The sequence below is a fragment of the Cupressus sempervirens genome, chromosome 7 (genome assembly GCF_028749045.1).
Source record: "Cupressus sempervirens isolate cs-2001-9-10 chromosome 7, ASM2874904v1, whole genome shotgun sequence".
In the NCBI taxonomy this organism is placed as follows: domain Eukaryota; kingdom Viridiplantae; phylum Streptophyta; class Pinopsida; order Cupressales; family Cupressaceae; genus Cupressus; species Cupressus sempervirens.
This window is the reverse complement of record NC_143124.1, coordinates 289376807-289390639: the sequence shown is the minus strand read 5'-3', so window position 1 is coordinate 289390639 and position 13833 is coordinate 289376807. Positions and strand designations below refer to the sequence as shown.

The 13833-nt window shown below is 35.3% G+C and overlaps 1 protein-coding gene across 2 annotated transcripts; it reads left to right on the top strand.

Moving 5' to 3' along the window:
• The first annotated feature begins 2139 nt into the window (after positions 1 to 2139).
• Positions 2140 to 3260, top strand: LOC149546562 (uncharacterized). 2 transcript variants are annotated; one of them, XM_089791262.1, is made up of 2 exons: positions 2140 to 2761; positions 2892 to 3260. In XM_089791262.1, exons 1-2 carry the CDS (start codon positions 2299 to 2301, stop codon positions 2996 to 2998), a joined length of 570 nt encoding a protein of 189 aa, XP_089647388.1. In that variant the 5' UTR covers positions 2140 to 2298; the 3' UTR covers positions 2999 to 3260. The 2 variants fall into 2 exon arrangements, with proteins under 2 accessions (XP_089647388.1, XP_089647387.1); XM_089791261.1 differs by having other exon boundaries at positions 2140 to 2763; positions 2882 to 3260.
• Positions 3261 to 13833: the final 10573 nt, after the last annotated feature.

Here is a 13833-nt window from a genome sequence, read left to right as displayed (position 1 = left end):
CCTTTTGACATGAAGGTTTTCTTTGTGGAGGAGGTTGAGGTTAGTTCCTCAAGGGTTTTTCTCCACATTGATTGTCGATGGAAGGGAAGGATGAGAGATTTTATTTTGTGGAATAGTGCTTTGGATTGCTCAAGTTATGGGTTGGAAAATTGTCTTCATGTTGATCACATTTTGGGTCTCTCTTAGCCCCTGTTGGTATTCGGGGATGTTGTCCTAGGCACATTTCCTCTAGTTGTCAAGGTGGATTTGACCTTTGTTAAGTAGAGATCTCCTTTTTTGGATTGGTGGCAATTGATGGCATCAATCCCCACTATCTCATTCAGGTAGCTTCATATGGAGGTGGAATTTCCTATTGTGGAGAAGGATTTTCCTTTCAAGGAGGCTTGGTTCTGGTCTTTTGAGGTGTGGGGGGGTATGGATAGCCTTCTTTGCCTTTTGGCCTCTTGGTGTCCTAGGGGATCTTGACTAGAAGCTACTTGTCTTTGAACATTCTTTCTATTGCACCTATTAAGGAGGGTTTTGTTATGGAGAGGAGGTCCTTAGTTGTTGTTAGGTTTTGTAGTTTTGTGTTGTTGATTTTTCCATTGATTTTCAAGCCTAGCCCCTTCTTTATCATTTGTGCTAGTGTAATGTTGGTGTGGTGTCTTCTATCTTGTATGTTGTTCATAAGGAAGTTGTATGTTTTCAACGGCTAGACCAAATGATTAGATGTGTTTGGTTTTAGCTATAGGTAGCCAAGATGTTTTTGGATCTTTGGATTTGATAGAGAAAGATGGATAGGCTTGTTGAAGCCTAAGTGTGGGAACTATAACTTTTGGGGATGAATATGTCTCCCCCTTTTTGTTTCTTTTCTTCCCATGTCTGGGTGGTTGATGGCACCTTTAAAGGGCTCACCTAGGCTATTTCTTTTTGTTTTCAGTTAAAGATTTCAACCTTTGTGAGTGTTTTTCCAATAGTTCTCTATGACAATGTTGATGATGGTTGGTGGTTAAGTTGCATTCGAACCTTTAGTTTTGATAGAGGTAGGCATCATATGTTGTATTTACTTAACATTGGCACTAGGTGTCATTATTGCACCACGGGTCAACACCCTCTTGCTGCTTTCTTATATAAAACCCAAATCTTTATTTTAGACTAAAATGAAAATTCACAACTCATATTCAAATTCTAATTTACTACATCTAGATTAATTTTTTTTTAAATATATTTATTCCTACCAATCCAATTCAATTCGAGTGAAGAAATGAACCCTTGACAATGCAAATTGTAGTAACATTATCTTGATGTTCATTAACCATCACGAATGAAAATACTGCTAAAGAGAGTGGCGGCTAAATTTTTTGATTGAAATAATTGTGCTTGTTTTGATGGAAATAAATGTGCTTCTTAATAAATAAATATATGCATTATTCATTCACTCGTGTACAAGTATTACAATAGTGAATTTGGTTTCTACCAATAAGCAATAACTATTTTCCTATAACACCAAATTTTCTAAAGTTTTCCTATTTAGTTATGAATTTTATATATGACAGAAATATTTTTTCTCAAATTCTATTGGTCTGTTTCATTTGGTCTTATAGAACCTTTTTTTGTGGAAGGTTATGCCTTAATTCTATTTTTTTTGGCAATATTTTCTGAGATGCATGAGTAATATAATAAAAATAAATTGTAAATAACTATGTAGCTAAAATAAAATTTAATTAGAAAACAAATATAATTAATACAATACTTAGAAACAAAAAATAAAAAATAAAAACAATTTAAAAACTTGAAACAAAAATGTGTTTATATATTCTAATATTATCTACAATGACTAAATTGGTCAAAATAGAAGAAAGTGAAAAAAATGGTTGAAAAAGAAAAACGGATCCACCTAAAAACTCATGGGCCCCTCAAACCCACATGGATTAAAATCTCAAAACACGTCTCCAAGAAGGACTTAACGTATACCTAACAGGTAGGTATACTTAGGATGACTCATTCAAACTGATGTTCCCGAATCCATGTTGGGGTGTGGGTCCCACGCCCCTCCTCAGCATCTGGATGGAATGATTGGCGCCCACGTGGGGCCCACCCATGTTACTTCCCAGTCCCAAGACACGGAAAAGTTCGGTTTGGCCTCACGGCAGTTATTAGTAATACAGCCTGGACTGTACAGAGAGGCATGGCGGGATGTGGGCAACAAAATGTTAAATTTACTTGAACGAATAGCAAAGGCATACAAATATAACAGTTGGATATTTAGAAACGTGAAGTTGTGTGGTGTGTGGAAGGCATATAAATATAGCAGTCCCTATGGCTGGCATACAGATGAAGAAGCAGGGATGGCAAGAAGCGATAATGGATGGTTGGAAGCTGGCGTCTGTGACGGAGGCGAATGGGCAGTCTGAGGAAATCAAGAGTAAATTCAAGAATGACCTTGAATTTAAAATATACCTTTCAGACGGATACTGGGATGGCCAATGTGTGCGTACAGATCCTTCCCCAAAACTGGATGTGCTAATTATTCCCAAACCAGCTAAGCTCAAGATATTTCATTTTGAGGAGCCCATAAAAGATATACCGTTCGGTTGGCGCTTAGCATGTATGAGTGAAGCGGCTGCTAATCTTGATACGGTCAAAGAAATCCTTCAAAGGTCTAAAAGTAGATACGCATATCTTTGTGACGGAAATGTGAATGAAAACGGTATAATTGAGGGTAAGAGTACAGCGACAAAAGATTATCTGTTCATTCAGATAGCTGAAGAAGCGGAGAAAGGTAAAGAAAAGTTAAGCCCGCGCTATTTAACGGCAGTTTTCCTGTCTGCCATCTTTAGTTCAAACTTGTTTTAACAAAATATCTTCAGAGGGCTAATTCTCGACTGACTGTATTGCTGGTCATGGCTCAGATGCTGTAGGACAGAGGAAGAAAGGTGACGAAAAAGGGAAAGGGAAGGATAAGGGGTCTGGACAGAGGAAGAAAGGTGACGAAAAAGGGCAAGGGACAGAGTTGTAATCTTTGGTAACCGTGGGTGCTACAAGTCAAGTGTTTGGAATGATATGGGATTGGTATGGTTGATAGTGTTGTGTTAGCGGTTTTATTGACTCACTTGTCATATGGTTTGGGTCGTTATGTTAGGGGGAGGTTTATGTATGTCTGTTATGTATTCATTATATGGTTTCGCGAGTGGTTGTGTTGTGGAAAGACTTGATAAAAGCCATATTTTAGTGAATGTAATGAGTGATTAATATCTTAAATAATATATTATTATTATTAATTGTGTTGATTTTTTTATAAGCAAAGATCTTGTGAGAGGGTTTTTTTTGGAAGGTGGATGTTGATAAATTTGGGGGAAGTGAAACTTTTTAGATATCTATGTAAATGTAAATGACTATTAAAGCTCTTTTAGACGATTCTAAAAGATTTTTCTTTTTTTCAAAATCTAAATATTTTTTGAAAGTATCTAGATCCCTCTTCATGTTTCTATATTCCTATAGACCTTATCAGCATCAAGCTTATTATAATTAGTAAGTTTAAATAATCTAAGATCAAACCCAAACCACAAGAACCCAATTTTATATTTAGAAAAAAAAAAAAAACCACATTACCTACAAGATGAGAAGTAGTAGCAACCATAAATAGGCGCTAGACCAAGTACCTTATTTAGATGAGCCCTTGGCATTACACGTGCAGAATCCATTATCAGTGTTGTGTTCCTATAGTCTATACAATAGTACATGCCCTTTTATACTTCATAGGAAAGCCCTAGAGCAAAAAGTTGAGCCCCATACTCATCTATTGAGACCCACTTCACCTCCAACCAAGGAAGTGACAAGATTTTTATTTGGAGAAAGAAAAAAGGAAAGGGCTTCTCCAATTTTGATAAATTCCTAATGAAACAGCCCCTTGTAAATGGGTTATCATCTCCTTTTTTCTTAGATGACCATCACCTTTTTTTGCAAAATAGATAAACTAAAATCTAGTCCATTATGAAGAGGATGTTATATGATGGTAGGATGTATGTAGTGGTAAACCTTGTTATCACTAGTAGATAACTTACTTATCCCTACTATGTGGGCTTGAGCCCTCATGTTTCTTAGATTGACATATGCAAATCCTAGCTTAATGTACTCCTTGAGTGGATATCTCAACTCTCTACTACAAACTAATCAATCAACTTCATTGATTTACCCTTATTACCTACACATAAAACATAAAATTTAAAATCTCAAAATATTATTTTTGTTGTTATTTTGCAATCGTAATTAAATTTTCAACATTTTGTATGTTGATTAATTTTTAAGAAAGTATATTAAAATCTTTCTAGCTTATCCTTTCAATTTCTTCTATAATAATACTCGCTTGATGGTAATGCTTATCTTTTAAAATTATCAAACATCAAGTTCCTTAAGATAATAATAAAATAAGTATAGATGACTGGTTTTCAAATTATTGATTAACCAAACACAAATTTCAAAGTTGATAAGTAATTCCAATTTAAATTTCATAAGAAAGAAAGAGAAAAATATACTACAAAAATGAAATTTTTTAAGCTAATCTAACAAAGTTGAAAAAACTATACCTAAATGAGGGCACTCAAGATTCATAGTGATTTCATTTATCTATGTCATATTCAAGAAACCAAAACCCTTAGTTTATACTTCTTTTACGATCTCTTAATTTTTTTGTAAATATACATGGCATAGATTCTTATGTCCCCACTATTAGAGTTATCTTTAAACATGTAATACCTGCAAAATAATTGTTATAATCATAACAATAACAATTCTAACTATACTATTCTACCCTCTAATTGAATCACAACCTTAATGAGATCTCCAGATTAGGCATCGTAACCCTTATTTATTATGTTGTCTTTTCATGGGATGTTCTCATTAAGGTTCTTCTTGGAGGAGACATCCTCTATCCAAGGCCAATAATATATGCATATGTTGATATCATTAGACTATTTTGGCACATGGAGATTGTCTAGTAATCCTAGTCATGATTGTAAGATGGAGACCTTAACACCTCACATACCCCATGATAGAGATTCCCTTAATCTCTATGGTGGAGCCCAATAGAATTACAAAGTATTATATATTTCTCATCTAGCCATTCATACAGGGTTACTTATCTCTCGACCTAGCACAATAGTCATTTATACAAGTATCTCACTTCCTCTACCGATAATGTGAAATTTTGATCAATACTTAGATTCATAAAGAATTATATAAACTAATACTCTCAAAAACATAATATCAATTATTAAATATTATATTGAAGGAATATATTTCAAGTACAAATATGCATATGTAAATTCAAAAACTATATATAATAAAGCTCTTCACTAATAAAGATAAATTTTCCTTATCAATTACACATATTATTTGAATATCACATTCATTACAAATTGATTTTTCTTATTATTAAAAAAATTCTTTAAAATTGCATACCTTATATAATTATTCACTATAATTTTAGGATTAATATTTTCCTTTTTATTCGACGGCCCTTCTCTCATATATGGATTTTCCTTATGAATTTAGAAGCCCATGTATCACATTAATATTATATGTTTGTCTCCTTTATTATCACATGGTACATCCCGCTTCTTTAGAATCTTTTATTATTACTGTAGGGTGACTATTTTTCCTTTATAACCCTTCAAAACAGATGTATGTATTCTACTTCTTATCATGAGAATTGAGTCCCTATTGTTGGCCAACTCACCACATCACCTCTCTTCTTATTTGGCATGGATGAAAAAGTTTTTTTTTTATTTAAAATTTTCTACCCCTAACTATTTTTGCTCCTTGTCTTTATTTTTTTCATGTGTGTCATTTTTTCTAGTGTTTCCACCCAATGAGAATCTGAGTTCCTCATTTTAAGTATGATTCACCTTATATGTGTTTTTTCCTTATCATCCATCATCTTTCTATGTTTCAGTGTAGTCATTAAATGTGTGGTGATTCATTCCACACACTTTTAGAAGAGTCACACCCTTATTAAACAGAGTATGCTTTAGTTTATTAAAATGTAGCACGATTATTATTTTACTATTATTTAGTTATTGGTATAGATTTATATAAATATTTATTATAATTGAATATTAACAATATATTTAATGTTAATGATTAGCCACTATAAATTAATATTAGTATTATTATATTAATACCAATAAATTAGTAAATAGTGATTATGACTTGTTATAATAAGTGATGTATATATTATTAAAGTAATATTTAGATGCACTTTTAGGAATATATTTGTGTTGGTGTAAATAGGTATTTACTATTGACACTTTAATTAAGTTTACTTAGGTTAGTGCATTATTTTATTATTTATTTTTATGAGACACTTAGGAGTTTGCTCACCTTCTTGAATTGTCATGTAGACAACATGGAAGTAGGCAACTCTAATTATGCACATGGTGTCTACAACACAGGAGTTTGCATCATTCACTAAGACAACACACTTATTCGCACTCCTAATTTGGCACATGTTGTCTACAACACTGATTTATGTGTCACACCATTGTAGGCTTATCCTCATCATCACACTTACTTCTATGCTTAATGGAAGATAACCCATATCTAGTGGACATGTGCCTGGTTGTATGACTTATCATGGTGTTGATCTTGAGGCATTCTAGATGCATCTTAGAGGCCTTTATATTCATGCACTCCTAGTGTACTTGTACATTGTATTGAATACTATACAATTATTCTTATCATACTCTGGTCTAATTTGTGCTTGTGTTTTGTGTTCCTTGGTCTTGGGCGAATTCTTCCCTAAGGCAGATTCTTACATGGTATCAAAGTTGAGAGAGATACTCGTCACATAACCATTGGAGATCTTGTTGCTTCATCTCTTTAACGGACCCGATCTAGATTCGGAGCATCAGCAGTAATTGGGAGCATCTAGAGCCAAAGTGGACCTCGCCATTGTGTCTGGAGTGAAGATTTAGTGAAGATTGACTATAAATTTACCTATCTTAGGCCATAGTCAATCTAGAGGCAAATTTTTTTTGCAAATTGGAACCTGAAGGCCTGATTTTCAAAGCTTTGTATGATCTTTTTTCAATCTGATTAATTCATTTTTGGATCTAATTAATTATGTCTTTTTTCTGCAATTTCAAAAAACAATTGGATTATTAGCCTAATCGGGCATCTAGGCAGAGAATTTTTTTTTTGCCCAGGCACCAGGGAGTCGCACCCCGACCCTGAGTAGTGCAGAATATTTCATAATCCGTAGGGAATATTTTTATTTTTTAGGAATATTCTAAATTTTTTGGGCCTCTACAAAAAATTTTGGCCATGCACAAGATAGGTCGTACCATCATTATCTAGTAAATATTCCTCAGAATCCTGGTAGCTCAAACTCACTCATGACGAGTGGTTAAGCTAACACCCGGCAAGCACCTCCACATAACCACAACCACTTCTTGATTTGTAATGCATGGTGGTTTACTTTTAAACACAACCATAGCCCAACATTTTACAAATGTGGGACTAAATAACTAGACCCTCGTAGCGTTGTAAAATCTGGCTGCTGTAGTGACAGAATATTCTGGCAACATTTGGCTGCTACTACACTATCCCATTTTCCATGCGTAAAGCTCTCCTTTGTACACCGAGCCATGCAAAAATATAAGAGAAGGCTGTGTGGACACTTCTGCGTAGTGCCACCTCAAACGTTGTGCATGCCACACAGTCGAATACAATCCTAACACATGCCTCCAGTGAGCCATGCTTGTAATTGATGCCACTGTCCAGTCAACAACACACATTGCCACCTTCTCTTCCACATGGACTTTGCTGAAACAAATCCACTGCTGACCCATGGCCAAACTGACACATTGACTACCACATAAACAAGCATCATCAACAAAACACATCAGCTCATCTGTATGCCATGTGTGTAGTATAGTCAGTAGCCAATTCATCCTGCCGTACACAGCTATCAGACATTTCATCTTCTGTATACTGACTCAACATTACACATCGATCCCAACCATAAAGTTTTTTATAGTTTGTACATTTGATTTCATCTCCTGTACGAGTCGCATCATCAACACGTTAGCAGGGGCTTGCACAGATGCTGACATCAGCAAACTCCAAGGCTAAAATTGACAGCCATTTGACCATCATAATAGGGCATTTTTGAACTACTATGATGGCTATTTGACTATCAAATTTAACACACTATTTTCCTCTACAGACCCCTCTTCAAATGCAATTTTGATTTGGTAACCTGACTTCAAACAACTATAACTCGGTCATCCATACTCCAAATCAACTGTGATTTTTTGATTTTGGGTAAAATTTCTTGAAGTTTTGAGTGGTGCAACTATTTTTTGGTTTTGGTGCACAATTTTTTTAGAATAAGTAGTCTTTGGTGACTGTACTTGTCTAATCCTACTTTTTGCAACTTCAAACGCATCATACAAGCTCATCTGGACTCCTTTTCAGGTTCTATTTTTTTTTTAAAGTACATTGTTTTTTGTCTAGTTTTTAGATCTATAGTCAAATTATAGTCTTATTTGGACAAAAATAACAATTTTAGATATATGTCCTATTTTGCCTTGTATTGCTTCACAATTGTTGTAATTTTAAGTTACATTGTAAAAATCTAGATTTGTGCTCTATATAGAGGTTGTAATCAGCAAAATTAGAAAGCCCACTTTTTCCATTTTGGCAAGTAACCCATTGTAAATGCACTATATATAAAGTGCCAAAATCATTTATTTTGTGGGGGGGACGATTTTTGATTGAGTGAAAAACGGGGGTGTGTACTGTGTACTATGTCTCCTTGATCTTGTGTTCTTGCATTATGGGATCTTTTTCAAAGTTAACTCCACATAAATATGCTACTTGGAAAGAAAATATTAAAGATCCATTGGTAGAAAAAGGTTTATTCTGTTATGTCACTGGTGCAGCTAAGAAACCTCCTGTTGATGTTAATGAAGCTCGGAAAGAAGACTAGGAATCCAAACAAGAGATGGGCCTAGGAACCTTATTGAAAAATGTCTTTCATCTTATCAAATTTCACATTAGGAAGCTTATAGATCCAATAGAAGTTTGGGCTAAACTTGAAGCTTTGTATGGGACATTAGATGAAGACATGGCTTACACTATAGAGGATAAACTTCTCAAGTTGGATCCTAGAAATTTTGATACCATCAAGGACTATCTTACCCACGTAGAAATGTATAGGGCATAGCTTAAGGATTTTGGTGAACCCATTAAGGATGGAAAGATGATCAAACACATCATGACTCATCTTTCACCTAAATATGCTCCTTTTGTTTCTAGCTTCAATACAAACAAATTAATAATGGGTAGTGTCTATGTTAAGCCTTCATTCAAGAAATTCTCATAAATTTTGATCTTAGAACATGACAATCTAGTGGGTATGGGAATTCTCAAATCTTCCAAAACCAAAGCCTTGGTAGCAAATGAAGGTAATTCAAGTGGCAAAAACTCAAACAAGAAGTAGAAGCAATGGAAGGCTAAGCCACAAGATGACACACAACAATCCTCCTCAAAACAACAATCTTCCTCAAACCAATATTTTTCCACTCAACATTCTTCTTCACAAAAAGGAAAATATTAATCCAAAAATAATAATAAGGTGAACAATTCCAACAAAAGGGAGAAGAAAAATTGTTCCTATTGTAAGAGGAATGGTCATGATGAACATGAGTGCAAGGATAAGCAGATTGATGAATTGGTCAACATTATGAGGAAACCTAGAATTGACGTACCAAATGCATATAAGGATAAGGGATCATCATCCACTTCAAAGGGTAAGGGACAAGCTTTAGTTGCAAGTACAAACAATGTAGAGGAATGGGTTCTTGATTCAGGAGCAACACAACATATGGGTGCTTCAAGGGAACAATTTTCCTCTTTAAAACCATCTAATGTACCTTACATCTATGTCAGCAATGATACTCAAGTTGAAGTAGAAGGTAAAGGAAATGTTGAGTTGGAAAATGGCATCTTCAAGGATGTACTTCATGTTCCTAACCTTAGCACCAACCTTCTCTCCATCTATCAAATAACTCACTATGGGTGTGGCAATAAAGTAGAGTTCCTCCCTGACACAGTAGTGGTGAAAAATCTCAAAGATGATTCTATGGTGGTGGTTGGAAAGGCAAACCATGAGACTAGACTTTATTCTTTCTCAAATTTTGTGACTAAGTCCACGTCTTTTGCCTTGTTGACTCATTCAAACACACAAAGTAAACTATGGCATAAAAGATTTGGACACCTTAATTATCACTACCTTTAGCAATTAAGTAGCAAGGAAATGGTCATTGATCTACCTCAAGTCAAGTTTTCAGAGGGTGTATATCCAAGTTGTGAAGCAGGTAAACATCCCAAAGAGAAATATGACAAAGGGAAGTCTTGGAAGGCAACTACTGTTCTAGAATTGGTTCATAGTGATGTAGCTGGCCCTTTTCTAGTACCATCTTTTGGTAAGGCCCGCTATGTTCTCACATTTATTGATGACTTTTCAAGGTACACTTGGGTCTTTTTCCTAGCTCATAAAAGTGAAGTATTTGATAACTTTATCATCTTCAAAGCTCAAGTTGAGAAAAAATAGGGAAAGCCATCAAGATCCTAAGAACGGATAATGGCATGTCAACTCCAAGCTTACAGACTTTTGCACACATGAGGTATAGATATTCAACATTTAGTTGCATACATGCCTCAGTAGAATGGTGTAGCTGAAAGAAAGAATAGAACCCTTAAGGAAATGACTACTTCCATGCTTCAACACAAGTCTCTCGATCAAGTGTTTTGGGCTGAAGCCATGCACTATGCCAACTACATCCAAAATAGAAGTCTACATAAGGCCTTAGATGAAATAACTAATTTTGAGGCTTGGTGTGGAAGAAAACCAAGTGTAAAGCACTTCAAAGATTTTGGTTGTCTAGCATGGGCAAGGATACCTCCAAAAAAGTGAAAGGCATTAGAACCACAAAACAAACCATGCATATTTTTTGGATATCCTAATCATCTCAAGGCATACAAACTAATGGATCCAGAGATGCATGAAATATTTTATGAGAGGACTGTTCACTTTGAAGAGACATGTCCAAGCTTGGCTTCTTCAAATACTCCTTCTTCCTCCTTCGTGGATAGTGATCAAAGTGATGATAGTGACTCAGAAGACGATAGTGGGATAGGGCTATGGAGGAAGAATATAATTCATTGATGAAAAACAACACTTGGGACTTAGTTCCCCTTCCTAAGGGAAGAAAATTGGTTCGATGCAAGTTGATCTATCGAACCAAATTTGAGCCAAAGGTTTCTTACAAGTTCTGGGTATAGACTATATAGAGACTTTTGTGCCAGTTGCCAATATGAACTCCATTCACCTGACACTAGCAATTGCTACAACTCAAGGTTGTGTTGTACACTAGATGGATGTTAAGAGTGCCTTTTTGAATGGTGATCTTCATGAGGAAATTTATATGGAGCAGCCATTGGGGTTTGTATAGGATTCTACTATGGTTTTTAGATTGAAGAAGTCTATTTATGGTCTAAAGAAGGCTCCTCAGGCTTGGTATGCCAAAATGGATTCCTTCCTCCTCTCAGTAGGTTTCACTAGATGTCACTCTAATTCAAATGTCTACATTCTTCAGAAAGATGATTCTCATTTGATCTTAGAGCTTTATGTAGATGACTTGATCATTACAAGGAGCACTTCCTCCATCATAGCTAGTGTCAAGACCTCTCTATAGGACAAATTTTCCATGACAAACTTGGGTTTGCTACATTACTTCCTTGGCATTGAGATCACACAGTCTTCAACAAGGATTTCACTTTCACAACCCAAGTATGCTCTTGACTTACTTTCTCGGTTTCACATGAGTGACTACAAGCCTACTCCTACTCCCTTCCTATTAGGTGTCAAGCTAGAGGCTAAGTGTACCACTCCACTTGTTGATGCTACATTATGCAAATAGTTAGTTGGGAGTCTTATCTACTTGACACATACACACCCTGATATTGCTTTTGCAGTTGGCATAGTTTCATGCTTTATGCAAGAACCTCATGAGCTTCATTGGAAGGTTGCCAAGTGCATTTTGCACTACAGCAAGGGTACACATACACATGGAGTACATTATGTAGTAGGTATAGGACTTCAGCTGGTTGGATACACAAACTCAGACTATGTAAGAGACTTAGATTCTTGCAAGTCCACTTAAAGGTACATATTTCACCTTGGTTCCAACCCTATTTGTTGGCAGAGTATGAAGCAAAACAATGTTGCTCTTTCCTCCACAGAGGCTGAGTATTGAGGAGCTATTAATGCAGCTACATAGGCTCTTTGTTTATAGTACATCCTGGAGGAGTTTTGATTTGATCTACCTAAGCCTAAAGTTATTCATTGCGACAATTAAAGTGCCATTGAAATCTCTAAGCATCCAGTTCAACATCAGTAGATTAAGCACATCGAGGTTCATATGCACTACATCAGAGAGCTTATACATGAGCAGATCATTGCACTATAGTACTATCCTATAATAGAGCAAGTCATTGACATCTTCACCAAACCCTTCACCAAGGTCAAGTATACTCATTTGCAAGATCTCTTGGGGGTGTGGGATGTTGCAAAAAAGGGAGTCCCTTGACTTCTCTCTTCTTCCTCTTTTGGGAAGGATTGTTTCCTCTTATGAGGTCTTCTTGTCTCTCTTCTTCTTTATTGTACTCATCTCTCTTTTTGGAGGAGGGTATTTCCCATGAGGTTTTCCCTCTTTCTCCACTTTATGAGAGATTGCTTTGCATCATTATAGCATTGCTTTTGTACATGGGTGCTTAACATGGCCTTGTAGTTGGGAACCATTATGCATTAGTAAGCTTAAGTGCATTCCCCTAAGTTGCACTTAAGGGGGGGTGTTGGTGTAAATAGGTACTTACTATTTACACTTTACTTAAGTTTACTTAGGTTAGTGCATTATTTTATTATTTATTTTTGTGAGACAATTAGGAGTTTGCTCACCTTCTAGAGTTGTCATGTAGACAACACAGAAGTATGCAACTCTAATTATGCACATGGTGTCTACAACACAGGAGTTTGCATCATTCATTGAGACAACAAAGTTATTCGCACTCCTAATTTAGCACATGTTGTCTACAACACTAATTTGTGTGTCACACCATTGTAGGCTTATCCTCTCATCATCGCACTTACTTTCATGCTTAATGGAGGATAACCCATATTTGGTGAGCATGTGCCTAGCTGTATGACTTATCATGATGCTGATTCCAAGCCATTCTAGATGCATCTTAGAGGCCTTTATATTTAGGCACTCCTTGTGTACTTGTACATTGTATTGAATACTATACAGTTATTCTGATCATACTCTGGTCTAATTTGTGTTTGTATTTTGAGTTCCTTTGTCTTAGGTGAATTCTACTCTAAGATAGATTCTTACAAATTGTACTAGTCAAAGATGTCAATTATAAATTGATATTATATTTCATTATAAGATAGTATATTGAAAAGATAACCTAAAGAGGGATATTAAAATGTTTGGTAAAGAAAGATTGAATGTCTATGCTAAAAATAAAATTATTTTTACAAACTTGGCACTTCCAAACGATCAAGATTATATAATTTGTACACCTATCTCATAAGGGACAAATGTGAATACTTGATGATTGAAGGAAGCACTTATTTACATCAATAGATTTTTAGTATGGGATTACATTTCTATAAAATTATGTGTAAATAGAAATTATGTGTAGCTAGAAATGTCCTTGTGGCAACCTTGCATTTTCCCACATTTAGAATGGAATTATGTGCCTATGAAATTTTTAGCCACCTAT